This window comes from Theobroma cacao, chromosome 6 (genome assembly GCF_000208745.1).
Source record: "Theobroma cacao cultivar B97-61/B2 chromosome 6, Criollo_cocoa_genome_V2, whole genome shotgun sequence".
Lineage (NCBI taxonomy): Eukaryota > Viridiplantae > Streptophyta > Magnoliopsida > Malvales > Malvaceae > Theobroma > Theobroma cacao.
Window position 1 is genome coordinate 370,023 of NC_030855.1, and position 11,943 is coordinate 381,965.

The following is an 11,943-nucleotide window of genomic DNA, read 5'->3' on the forward strand; positions in this document are numbered from 1 at the left end:
GGGGTGGCAATTGGCGCTTGGGTCTTTTTGGATCGAAAGAAGTTGTAGTAATTTCGAGTTTGGATATGGGTCCTTTTGAGTTTGAATCATTACGAGTTCGGATTGTTTCGAATTTGACTCTTGAGATATTTAGATTCAAGTCATTTCCATCAAGTTGTTGATATGTAAAATTAATTTAATCTTTTGAATAGTGCAAATTTAGAGTATTTTGGTTTCAAATCAATTCAGTTATGAGCCGTTTCGATTCAAGTTATGTCAAATTCGAGTTATTTTCAATTTAGGTATAGGTTTAGGTTTGAGTTGAGTTGATTAGATTGTTTTCTTTTTTGATTAAATCTAATTAAGTCTGGTTCGGATAAATGAGATGACCTTTTCGGACTTAGTATGAGGCAAGCTCAAGTTTCCCCGGTGAATAGATTATCCATTATTCAAGTCATGCAAGCAGGATGCACTCAGGTGGTTCTTTGCCCAACTAGCCGAAATCATACAGGATCGGGCTCCAGCTTTGAGTTCAGCTGTGTGGCCTTACAAGATGGTTTATTCCTTACCAAAGGGAAAAAGAAAATGACGCCTTAATCTAATTTACCCTGATCAAACTTGGATTGCAATAGGGATTGATTCCCTTTTCAACTTGAGGATCATCATTTTATTGTTATTATATTTTGGGGGAATATATAATGACCCTGCACTCTGCAGTGAGTGATATTGCTCTTCTCCAAACCTATTTTTTCTGAGTTTTGAGTTGCAAATTGAACTCCTGTCCGACCGGTTGCCTCAGTCCTGAGACCTCCACAATTTGGAATATTGCATTCTTGTCTAATCTTGCCTTCACAAGTGGATTTGCATGCAAGTTTGTTTTGTTGTTGCCACTGCTTAATTCATACCCTTTCAACCTCTCAACATTTTCCAACCCTATGAATGTCACTCTCTCTATCATCCACTTTTGACTCAAAGCAAATGCTCCATTCTCAACCTCTGATCTGACAAACACTTCATCGCCGGAAGATGAAATTCCTCCATAAAATCTCACCAAACTCCACTTGCCCCCCTCTACTCCCATCTCCACTTCCTCCCCGTCATCCAAGAAAACTTGTCCAGTCATGGTTTCGGTGCTGCTGACAGCCACCAAGAGTTGGAATGGTGTCATACGAGCAGCTTTGGTTGTCCTGGCCTCTCCCTGCATGGCTATAATGTTACCTTCTCGAACATGCACGTTTATATGATCTCGTGGCGCAGCAAGGGTGAAGTATTTTCCAGAGTTTGCACTCACTGAGTTGGAGTAATTGAAGAGGTCAAACCAATTTCCGGATGGGAAGTAAGCATCAACAGAGACTGCTTTTGACTTCAGTACAGGTGACACCATTATACCCTTTCCGAGGAGAAATTGCGAATTGATTTCGTAAGTGTGAATATCCTGGGGGAATGTGAAGAAAAGGGGCCTTGCAATGGGAGTTCCTTTCTGGTGTGCCTCGTACATTAGAGTGTAAAAGTATGGGAGCAGGCGATAGCGGAGGCCGAGCACCTTCCTAGCTGATGCAGCAACTGAATCCCAGAGATAGAGCTCTTGACGAATCGTATAAAAGTCAGAGTGATCTCTAGCAAAAGGGTAAAAGGCCCCAAGCTGCATCAAATTAGGCAAATTAAAACTTGTTTGATCACATGAAAGAGCATATCAGTTGGTGTTCGAAATTAAGGCTGAGGAACTTTTCCTTACCTGAATCCATCGTTGGCACAGATCTTCAGTCGTATCCCCGGAAAAGCCACAAATATCAGCTCCTACCATTGGAATCCCAAAGAGTCCGAAATTCAAAATTGATGGGATTGTGTATGCCAAATCCTCCCAAGTGGCTACATTGTCTCCCGTCCAGTGGGCTGCATACTTTCCCGAGCTTACAAAAGTTGATCTGCTAAGTATAAATGGCCTTTTTCCGGTCACATTAATCAATGCTGCGTGAGTAGCTTTGCATTCTAGTAAACCATACAGGTTATGGGCATTGTACTCTGTCAGGTTACCAAAATGTAGAGATGCGGCAGGAACCGTTTTGTTGTTGATAGGCCGCTGGATTCCCTGGTTATTAATCTTGTATGCAGGATCATCCAGGGCAGAATTTGGGGTTGGAGGGGAGGTTATGAAATTGGATATCTCGTTCATATCGAGCCAAAGACCATCAACAGGGAGAAAATCTCGAAACGTTTTGATCTCACCAGCCCAATATGTTTCAGTGCGCGGATTTACAAAATCTGGGAAGTAGACTGGACCAGGCCAAACTTGTCCCAAGTAAGGGACGCCATCTCGTTTTATGAATATATCAGCTTGCATCCCCCTGATGTAGGTTCCATATGTACTGTTTACACTGATTCCTGTGGAGATTGCATGAAGTGAAAAATTTAATGTACTTGTTTCGAGAATGCTTAACAAATCTGATCTGTTCAAACATGCATTAATGCAATCTGAATTTCAGCATTAATATCTAGAGAGTCTTGACAGACATACGTACCAGGATCTATGATGACCACGTATTTCTGGTCATTCTGATGAAGCTTATCAACAAATGTTTTCATCTGGTCCTTGGGAAAGTTGACAGGGTCAAGAGTGAAATCCTTGAATCCATCCATGTAATCGATATCCGTCCACATAACTTCAAGAGGAATCCTAGCTTTTGCATAGCCCGCAACCACACCCTTGATATCAGAAACATTTTTGTACCCATATCGGCACTGGTGGAATCCTTTAAGATGCAATTAATGGCCAAATGAGTGATTCAATGGAATTAGGAGAAGGAGAATAACTCTGAAAAATAAAGAAAAGAAAAGAAAAGAAAGAAGGGTGCATACTTACCAAAGGACCAATAAGGCATAGCAGCAGGGCGGCCAATAAGCTGGGTGTACTGCTCCATGACTCTGTCCGGCAGTGGCCCGGCAAAAACATACAAATCTATGACACCTCCAATAATCTTGTAAGTTATCCTGTTTCCACCATAAACAATGTCCATCCCATTGCTGTTAAGCAACAGAACTCCATGGGTAGTTCCTGCTGATACTTTGCCATCTGCGGATGCTGATCTGATGTCAAGGTAAAAGGGATGTGATCCATAAAGATTAACATCCAGATTAGCACTTGCCAAATCCGCATTCCACAAAGTCAAAGTGTCATTATGTTGCAACTTGAAGGATCTCTTGGTGTGCTCTCCCAGTCCATAAAGTGAAGACCTGCCTTGTGGCAGGGAGGAGGAGAGTTGAATATATTGGTCCTTGAACACCAGGAAAGTGCCCGAATCGGAAGCATCCGGCGATGTGTCGAAAAGAATGTCGCCTGAGGAGCGGCGCCTCACGGAGAACCCGAATGGCGTGGTGTTATGGAGGGTGAAGATGAGGTCCGATGTTGGGTCCGACACGTAGTAGTTTTCCTTCTGCTGCTTCGGTGTTTGGCCTTGGTACTTTGCGGATGAGCTCCGATGGTTTTCTGGCAATGACCGGTGTGGGAATTGAGATTGACGGGGAATGATTTCCTGTCCGATTTCCCATCTTTCATGGCCTGAATCTGTAACTTTGATTCTCAAACGATTGCTTGTCTCAAAGCTTCACATAGAAAGCAGTCAGCAGAGGCTATCAGTGACCATGAAAATCTTTACTTTCCATGGAAAAAACAACCTTACACGATTAAAACAAACAATCCCATATCCTCTAGCACTTACCTGGCAAAAAGACTCAGATTTTGAATGTCAGGTCCATAAACAGAGGAGTTGCGGATAAGACCAAGATCAGCGGTCAACCATTTTCCATTTGCATCGACGGAAACAGATTTGAGCTTGTAGCCATATCCAACTGCTTCACTACTTCCATGGACAGAGGAAGAAAAGCAAACAATGATGAATAACACAAATAGATTATGAAACAAGTGCTTCAAGTCCAATCTATCCATGGTTGTTTTGGTTTCCTTTTGATGAGGGAAGTAAACTGGCTTGTATCCTTTATTCCACGAGCGACTTGGACCAAAACGATAAGCTATTGCTTTCATTCAGCCATTGATATTTATTTTAAGGAAAATGGTATTTTTGTTTTTTTTTTTTCCGCATTTCTCGCTTCATTTAATTACTCTTCTTCCTACTCTTGACTTCTGCTCTATAGTCAATAAAATTTCATATTCTGTGTATCAATGGCTTAAAAATTTTATATATTATCACTGAATTTAATATTGTCGCTTACATTTATGAAATGAGATTATGTTTACGTGTATCAAATATAAATTATTAATTTAATAAGTACGGATGATAACAAATAGTATATCATATTTAATATATGTAGTAATTGAGATTGGGATATGTAAAATATATGCAATATTATATCAACAGCCAGTCATGGAGGTGATGTTGGTCAAAGGGCAAGACCATTATCAAGTTGTCACTCTAAGTCTCTTAAGATATACTATTTTTTTTTATTTAAATTATGCAAGTGGGTTATAAAGCAATTTCCACATGGATATGCTAACATTGGAATAAAATGTCACATGAATGTCAAATGCTGACCACATGCACTGCATGTGTAACAATCTCATTGCTTTTGCAAGTTTAAATAAGGAACTGCATCAAATACTTTAATTGTAATTTATATGATATTGTAGACATATATATTTTGTGCTAATTCAAGGTATATATATATATATATATATATATATATTATATATATATATATATGTATTATGTAAAGAATATTCTATATATTATATCTTTTTCTTTCTCCATCAATTGGCTTTTATTCCCCTTTTTCGTCTTTTTCTCTCTAAAGGTTTCAATTCTTTCCCCTTTTTTAATATAACAAATAAAACCTTTTTTTCCCCCCTTACTTTCTCATTCTCTTTCTTTATGAAGTTTCTAAATGTTAATTTCCCATGCATATACGCCCTGAGACCATGGTTAAATTAAAAAGGAAAGATAAATTATGAATTTTATACGTTCCAATTCAAAATCTATGCAAAAGTTTCTATGTTTGTTACATTTATATCTAAATGATTTATTGAATAGAATTATTCATTAAATAGCATAATATATATGTTAACCAGTTACCTTTCTCTATAATACACACTCACTTGTAATTTGTACGATACATAAGATACTTTTACCTATTTAAATCTATTGTAAATACACAGAAATTAACTAATAGTCTATGCATATAATTATATTTAAATTTTCAAAATTTATAACATATCTATCTAAAATTCGATCATATTATAAAATGCAACTGCCCAGTAGGAGAACCAAAATAGTAATAATAATAATAATAATAATAATAATAATAAAAGAGCTAGAAACATATAGTTCTTCACCAATAATTGGCAACACCATATATCATGGTCTTCCCCTTTTCCAAATCTATGGTTTTTTGCTTCAATCATTAGATTCCAATGTCAGGGACAAAACAAAAAGAGTTGCTGTCTACCTCCGAACAAGCAATGATATATGAGGAGGAAGCATGGGAGCTATAGCAAACAAGAAAATATGATACAAAAAGCCAAGCCTGGAGGTTGGTTGCATTCCTTCCAACTATACAACATAAACGAGTCATCTACTTTTTTCTGTTGCCCTCATTGCAGGATATGTTCCAAAGACATGGTCCCAAATTGAAGAAGTAATCCCAAACCCTTTGCTTTGAACTCTAAAGTGATGATTCAAGTGATATCTCTGTCAAATCAAAACACCAAGAGAAATGATTATTCAAGGAGTTTTCTTTAACCCAAAGGGTATTATATCATAATCTTATATCTATGGTAAGTTGGCCTGCCTGACTATGACCATGAGGGCTCTCATTCTTTTCACTGCTATATATTTCACTCTCTACTTTATTCTTTTACCTTAACAACAGCAGGCACTTCCTTTCAAATAAATTGGCAGCAAAAAAAGGAAAAAGAGTTTTTACCTTGAGAGTTTGACTTAACCCTTCAGATGGCTTTCCATGGTGCAAGTAGTAATGGGTGCAGTCATAGATTACATATCCCAGCAACCCACCTGCAAATAAAGCTGGAGTAGTTGATGGAGTGGAAAAAAGCTTAAACAGGCTCCACACCTAGCAATCAAAAAACACATGCTGAATCAGAATCAGCTTAAGTAATCCATAAGCAATTGAAATTGGTTTCGATTTTACACTTGGATTTCTAATTCTGAAACCTGGAAATACACACAAGAATTCTCTTTGGTAGATAAAAGAGAAATCTCTTAACTATAGCACACTCGGTATAGAAGATAGGCAAAGAGTTTACAACAAATTAACATACTGGCACACAGAGAATTGCTGTTGCAACTGGGGGGAAAACGAGTCGTAGTCTATCCATGGGGTGCTTGTGATGGCAGCCATGAAGGAGAAAGTGCAAGGTGTTACCCCTGAAAGGAAATTTTCCCGAACTTGCGTCAGCATGCCAAGTTGCTTAAGAAGACGGTAAACAGCGAGAAATGGAGAGAGGGGACAGAGAATGAGAACTGACCAATAACTTGTTGTTTTCATATGGAAAAGAAAGCGGTGCAAAGTATACTCAATCAATGTCCAAATGAAGACGCCACCGGCTACTGCTGAGGCTGCCTGAGTAGGAGTAAGACCTCTTTGGATGAAGGTGGAAACAAACCAACATACAACTGGTAGCCAAACGAGTGGGATCACCCACCATTTCGTGCGTGTCAAGAGCTGTTCAAGCAATATATTTGTCCACACCATTCATTCAAGAATCAGGGAGAATAAAAGAACAATGACGAAGCATGTGAATGTCAATATCTCCATATATATTCTGTTTTGTAATTCTAGAACTGCCTGAATGGAAAGACAAGGGATCAATACCTCACAAAAGTCATTGCCAAAAAATCGAGGGCATTCCTTGCTAACAACAGGTTGGTGAACCCATTTGTCATAAGCTTCCCCAAGATGGCCAACCTGTGAAAATTCTCAGTTAATCAAGCACCAGATCATAGGAACAGAACCAGAACTCCAAGTACTGGTGAAGCAAATTAGGAGTTCATTGTTTTAGGAAGTAGAGGGCCTTGGATCAGACCTGGAATACAAGCGGCTTATCCAAATCTACCGTAAAAGGCTTTTTGACCATCCTGGCAGCTTCTGTCTTGTATGAATTATCAACCAAATAAAAGAGAAACAGCAGCAAAACAAAAAATCAATGGATAATTTCAGAAGAAACACAAAACCACTTATGTAAATTGTCTATAACTTCCTAAGCATGAATATTTGGATAATAGATTAAATGTGGCATGGCCTAGTGAAAGAGATAATACGGTACTCTTGAATTTCCACCCTTCAATTCCAATAGTATTTAATACTATTGGAAACTAAGTACAGAACTACAAAACCTCCACCACCTCAAAACTTGGCTTCCATCGATCCCAAGTTTATCCCAATGTTCAAAAGAGCAAAAGGTATTTGACTCGATAATAAATACATGTATCTTTCATTTAAAAAATTAATATCATTGCGACGTAAAAATGAATTAAAAAATCTTTCGAACTATGAAATTCTTCAGTTAATGGCTGCATCAAACCTAATGAAGTTTCCTGTGACATCCAAATCAGTTTCATATTTCATTTCCAAACTTTGTCAAGCAATGAATCACATTTACAACAAAAAAGAAAGAAGGAAGAAAGAAAGAAAGTGAGAGAAACCTTGTTAGTGCAGCAATGCAAGACCCTCCAGGGAGCTCTTGAGTCGTGAAGATCCCCCCCACAAACAATAGTTTTTGTTTTGTTTTCAATGGATGCTTAATTCTCCTCCTGTGTGAATTGTGAGGAAAAGCTCCTTTATTTTCAGGCCGAAATGCATGCCCAAGTAAAGGGCGGGTGTTCAGCCTTCCAAAATCGAAATCACAGCTGCACCTCATGTTCAAGGCTTACCAATTTAACACATAAACTAGTTTTAACAAGTAAATAATGAACAATTGTACTATAAATATCAAATAATACATTATATTGTTTATGAAAATCATTTTATACATATTCATTTAATTAATGTATAATAAATAGTACTACAACATAATGATAATATTAATTTCAATGGTATAGCAAATATAATATATTATTATATATCTTAATATATTGTTAAAATTTGATATACATGATTTTAAAATATGGTTCTATAATATCAGTAAGATCTATTAACAAGAATACTATAATTAACAAGAATTAAACAAAAAATATAAATGGAGTCATTAGTTTCAATAAATTTCAAATGTCAACAAAATTTATTTAATACAAATAATTTTAATAGTTATTGGTTAATTTATCTTTTAAATAATACCATCACTGGTATTTTTTAAAAAGATATCAATTAAACCGTCAGTCGCATCGTTATCGTGACAACAGGATGAAGGTGACATGTGACGTGAGGAAGAATCATATAACCCCATCCACAACAAATAAAAAATAAAAATAAAAATAAAAAGATGGGGAAAGTAGAAGAGTGAAAAGCTGTGGTAAAGTATGGAAAAGAGCAGAAACTTAGTCAAGCAAGCATAATGAATAGCACCACATGCTTCTCGTTTTAATGTGCCTAGTCCTATGCAAAAATGATTGTGTCCCACTTCCCCCCAATTTCCTCCTCACCCATTGCTTTGAATTCCATTAATTTCCACCATCGAAATGTTCAAATTGTGTGTTGAAATCTTTTATTATTATTATTATTAGTATTATTTAATTGAAGTAATCCGCCTATCCTTTTCCTCCTTTGTTAGTGCCTGCCTGCCTGCCAATCAAACTCATCCCATGAAGCATACACAACATAAATGTGATTCTATTTGTGTTCATGGATTCACTTTCCAAAGGGAAATTCTTGTATGAATGAAAAACATGTCAATGTAGAATATGACATGGCAAAGTAAGAAAGCATAGCACTATTAAGTTTAAATAAAAATATTTTTTGAAAAATCTAAATTGATTAATCACTTGGTATAATCAAAAACAAAATGATTATCACAAACTAAAATTCCAATTATCATTATCCAAAGAAATTCAAATTATAATTATTTANTAAAAAGTAAAAAAATTAAAAAGTTAGGGTTGGTTATATATATATATATATATATATATATATAAAGCTATAATTAAAGACATTTATTAAATTATTTATACAGCTTAAAAATTGTATTTTCGATATATAAAATAAAAGAAAAAAAGGGAAAAAAAATAAAGGGTCAAATTTAGTAAATCTAAATAAACTTTAAAACTAGAATTTCCTCCTTCAGTTAGGAAACAAACTCCAAATATTAACAAAGAAAAACAAATTAACCATCTTTTATACAAAATAAATTATAAAAAAGAAAAAAGAGAACTGAAAATTGACCGACAAAAGAAAGAGAAAAGGCACAACAACATCGCTCCACTTTCCTCTGAATCCAAACCTTCTCCCCCCACGCGTCTTCTACTTTCTTGTCTCCTGCCTCGCCTGGGTTTTAAAGCATAATCATGTAGTCCTTCATACCCAATTTTCTTTTTAATTCGTTTCCTCTTTCCCTTCAACCAAACAATCAACTTAACAACCAGGAAGGAAAGAACAGAAAAGAAAAGACCCAGTTTTGTTTTTTTCTTTCTTTAGGTTTTGGTTTTTCTTTGTACCATGCCTTTTCCGTGGAAGAAAGCCAAAGTTACTCGTATCTCCCGGCTGGTTGCCGACCTCCACCAATCCCCCAAACGCGGCGGATCGCTTGTGGTGGAGACTGGATTCCCAACCTCCCTCATCGATCTCTTCGTCAAGAACCGTGATCGCTTGAGGAAATCCTCCAAAAGGAAATCCAGTCCCAGTTCCAGCCCCCCCCAGATGCAAACCCCTCCCACCCTGCATCAACCCTCCTCGCCTCCCAAATCATTCCCTTCCCCTCCATGCAAAGAAGAGCTACGATCTCCTGACGTAGATGTTGGGCAGTTAGTGTTGGTCAAGAGAGAATGCGAGGAGAGGATTGCCTTCCATGCGGCGTTTAAAATTTTTCTAGTGGTAGCTCTGGCTGTCAGTAGCAGGAACCTTGCGGTTTGGTTCATGGTGGCGGCATTCTTGCTTGTGCTAGTAGAGTTTGTTGGGACGCGGTTTTTTGGTTTCTTAAGACCAGAGTCTAAGATGCTTTTATTGGATTCTTGGATTCAAAAGGGTTTGCTGGTTTTGAAGAGATGGGATTGGGAACAAGGATCAGCGCAGGAATTGGTTGTGAAACAACAAGGCACTCTCTTTTCTGATTCTTATGGGTTGACTGAATTGGAAGATGATTGCGTTGAGGAAATTCAGATCGCGGAATCGAAATTTGATTCCGTAGATAAGGGGTGTGACAGTGAAAGTTTGGAGACGCAGATAAAAGTGGAGGGGATGGAGAAAATAAGGGAAATCTTGATATGTAGAAGTGAGCGTAGTCGGAGTGCTAGAATCAAAGCAAATTTGATCAGGAAATTAGTGCCAAAGAAGTTGCGTAATGGAAAGAAGCAGGGGAAGAGTAATGACAGGGATGAACCATGTACTCAATCGGGAGTGGAAATAGATAAATCAGACAAGATTGAAGAGGGAAAACAAGGGCCGGAGGCCGATGATGGAGAAGATGAATCACAAGTAGAGGTAGAGGAAGAAAGTTGCAAGCAAGTTGAGGAATTAGGAGACAGGATTTCAACTTGTGCTCAACTTTTGTGGGTTGAGGAGTCAGGAATGGGAGTAGTTAAAAACAAAGTGGGGAATGATAGAAAAGGGAAATCAGGGTATCTGATTCTGTTTGTGATCGTTCTAGCTGGACTTGTAGGTGGGCGGGGTCTTGCCCTTTTGCTTACACTTGTATGGTGTTTGATAGTAAGATATATTGGATTTGGGAGGCTAAGGAGATGCTGAAATGGGGCACATGATCTTTCTCTCCTGTCCCAATCCTGATGCGCCACATTGATTTCTAGGGTGTGGCAGCTTGTCTGAGAAGAAACTAGAAAGCATCAGCATCTTCTCTCTAGCTTTTCAAGTGGTTCTGTAGATTTAGCTTCTGGTTGAATCTGCTGCTTGAAGCGTGGCTGATGATAGGGAGTAGTGCCAACGTGTCTGTCGGGCAGGGCAACTTGATTTTGTTGTAATTTGAACTGTAAATTCACATATATACAACATTCGTTGATTTAACTCTGCAATTCGAGTGTTACATTTTTGCCATTGCATGGTTCCATGCCGCCATTTGCAAGCTAAATGATCAGTACCAAAGCTCTGCTCTCCACTCTCCATGGCTTGGACATTCACTTGTCAATCCTACGACATTCAAGACAAACGAAAAGCAAACAAGCCACATTGGAAGATTTTGTCTGTCATGGAAATTTTTAAAATGGGAACCATTGAGCTGAATTTATTATTGGGGTTATTGTTTTGAGATTCTATGTCAATGTTTTTTTCAATGACTTAGTCCTTAATGCAGCTTTAAGACAAATGAAGCCTTAATTATACAAATTTCAAATAATGTTGGGTGCAGAAATCAAGAGATGCTGCATTTCATAGAATTCACATTTATATAGTAAGGACAAAACTTATAATAATTTATATACATATATATAATAATAATAATAAAATAAACATAAAACAAATATATTGAAGAAAAAGATTTACTTAATCAAGGTTAGAGTCTAGTAGTAATCATCATTAATTTTAATTTTTTTGTGAACCTTTAGTTCTACAAATATCTTATATATTAGGAGATTGTGACTATGAGACATGGGATGTTGAGTAAAAGGGTCAAATGAAAGATGTTTAAAGGTTCAATCAAAAGAAAAGCAGTCATGGTGACGGTATTTCCATAGTTGCAATTCAAAGAAGAAGGGTGCAAGTGTACCTTTGAGTGACAACGCCAAGGAAACCGCTAGTAACGCGTCTTAGACTTAGAGCATGATTTTATTAGTCAATTATGTGATAGGAGACATGTAATTTGCTTTGACTCTCATGTATGACATGAGTTTGTAAAAA

At 37.2% G+C, this 11,943-nt stretch overlaps 3 protein-coding genes across 4 annotated transcripts; 1 reads left to right on the forward strand and 2 right to left on the reverse strand.

The window, feature by feature from the left end:
* LOC18595059 (alpha-glucosidase) lies at positions 401 to 4,020 on the reverse strand. The gene is made up of 5 exons (XM_007022841.2): positions 3,696 to 4,020; positions 2,840 to 3,579; positions 2,499 to 2,729; positions 1,715 to 2,361; positions 401 to 1,621 (listed from the first exon to the last, which is right to left on the reverse strand). The coding sequence occupies exons 1-5, from the start codon at positions 4,016 to 4,018 to the stop codon at positions 722 to 724; spliced, it is 2,841 nt and encodes a 946-aa protein (XP_007022903.2). The 5' UTR covers positions 4,019 to 4,020; the 3' UTR covers positions 401 to 721.
* On the reverse strand, positions 5,291 to 7,773 carry LOC18595060 (dihydroceramide fatty acyl 2-hydroxylase FAH1). Of its 2 annotated transcripts, none has more exons than XM_007022842.2 (7): positions 7,653 to 7,773; positions 7,034 to 7,095; positions 6,823 to 6,915; positions 6,476 to 6,672; positions 6,269 to 6,374; positions 5,914 to 6,060; positions 5,291 to 5,678 (listed from the first exon to the last, which is right to left on the reverse strand). In XM_007022842.2, the coding sequence occupies exons 2-7, from the start codon at positions 7,082 to 7,084 to the stop codon at positions 5,559 to 5,561; spliced, it is 714 nt and encodes a 237-aa protein (XP_007022904.2). In that variant the 5' UTR covers positions 7,085 to 7,095; positions 7,653 to 7,773; the 3' UTR covers positions 5,291 to 5,558. The 2 variants fall into 2 exon arrangements, with proteins under 2 accessions (XP_007022904.2, XP_007022905.2); XM_007022843.2 differs by having other exon boundaries at positions 7,034 to 7,099.
* LOC18595061 lies at positions 9,314 to 11,123 on the forward strand. Its single transcript, XM_007022844.2, has one exon. It carries the CDS (start codon positions 9,598 to 9,600, stop codon positions 10,840 to 10,842), a length of 1,245 nt encoding a protein of 414 aa, XP_007022906.2. The 5' UTR covers positions 9,314 to 9,597; the 3' UTR covers positions 10,843 to 11,123.

Excerpts from the sequence above, each read along its gene's own strand:
- LOC18595061 (XM_007022844.2), top strand. The coding sequence starts at position 9,598 with ATGCCTTTTCCGTGGAAGAAAGCCAAAGTTACTCGTATCTCCCGGCTG.
- LOC18595059 (XM_007022841.2), bottom strand. The coding sequence starts at position 4,018 with ATGAAAGCAATAGCTTATCGTTTTGGTCCAAGTCGCTCGTGGAATAAA. Across the intron at positions 3,580-3,695 it reads AATCTGAGTCTTTTTGCCAG|CTTTGAGACAAGCAATCGTT; the intron begins GTAAGTGCTAGA and ends TTCTATGTGAAG. Across the intron at positions 2,730-2,839 it reads TATGCCTTATTGGTCCTTTG|GATTCCACCAGTGCCGATAT; the intron begins GTAAGTATGCAC and ends TGCATCTTAAAG.
- LOC18595060 (XM_007022842.2), bottom strand. The coding sequence starts at position 7,084 with ATGGTCAAAAAGCCTTTTACGGTAGATTTGGATAAGCCGCTTGTATTC. Across the intron at positions 6,673-6,822 it reads TTGGCAATGACTTTTGTGAG|CTCTTGACACGCACGAAATG; the intron begins GTATTGATCCCT and ends TTGCTTGAACAG. Across the intron at positions 6,375-6,475 it reads ATGAAAACAACAAGTTATTG|GGGTAACACCTTGCACTTTC; the intron begins GTCAGTTCTCAT and ends ATTTCCTTTCAG.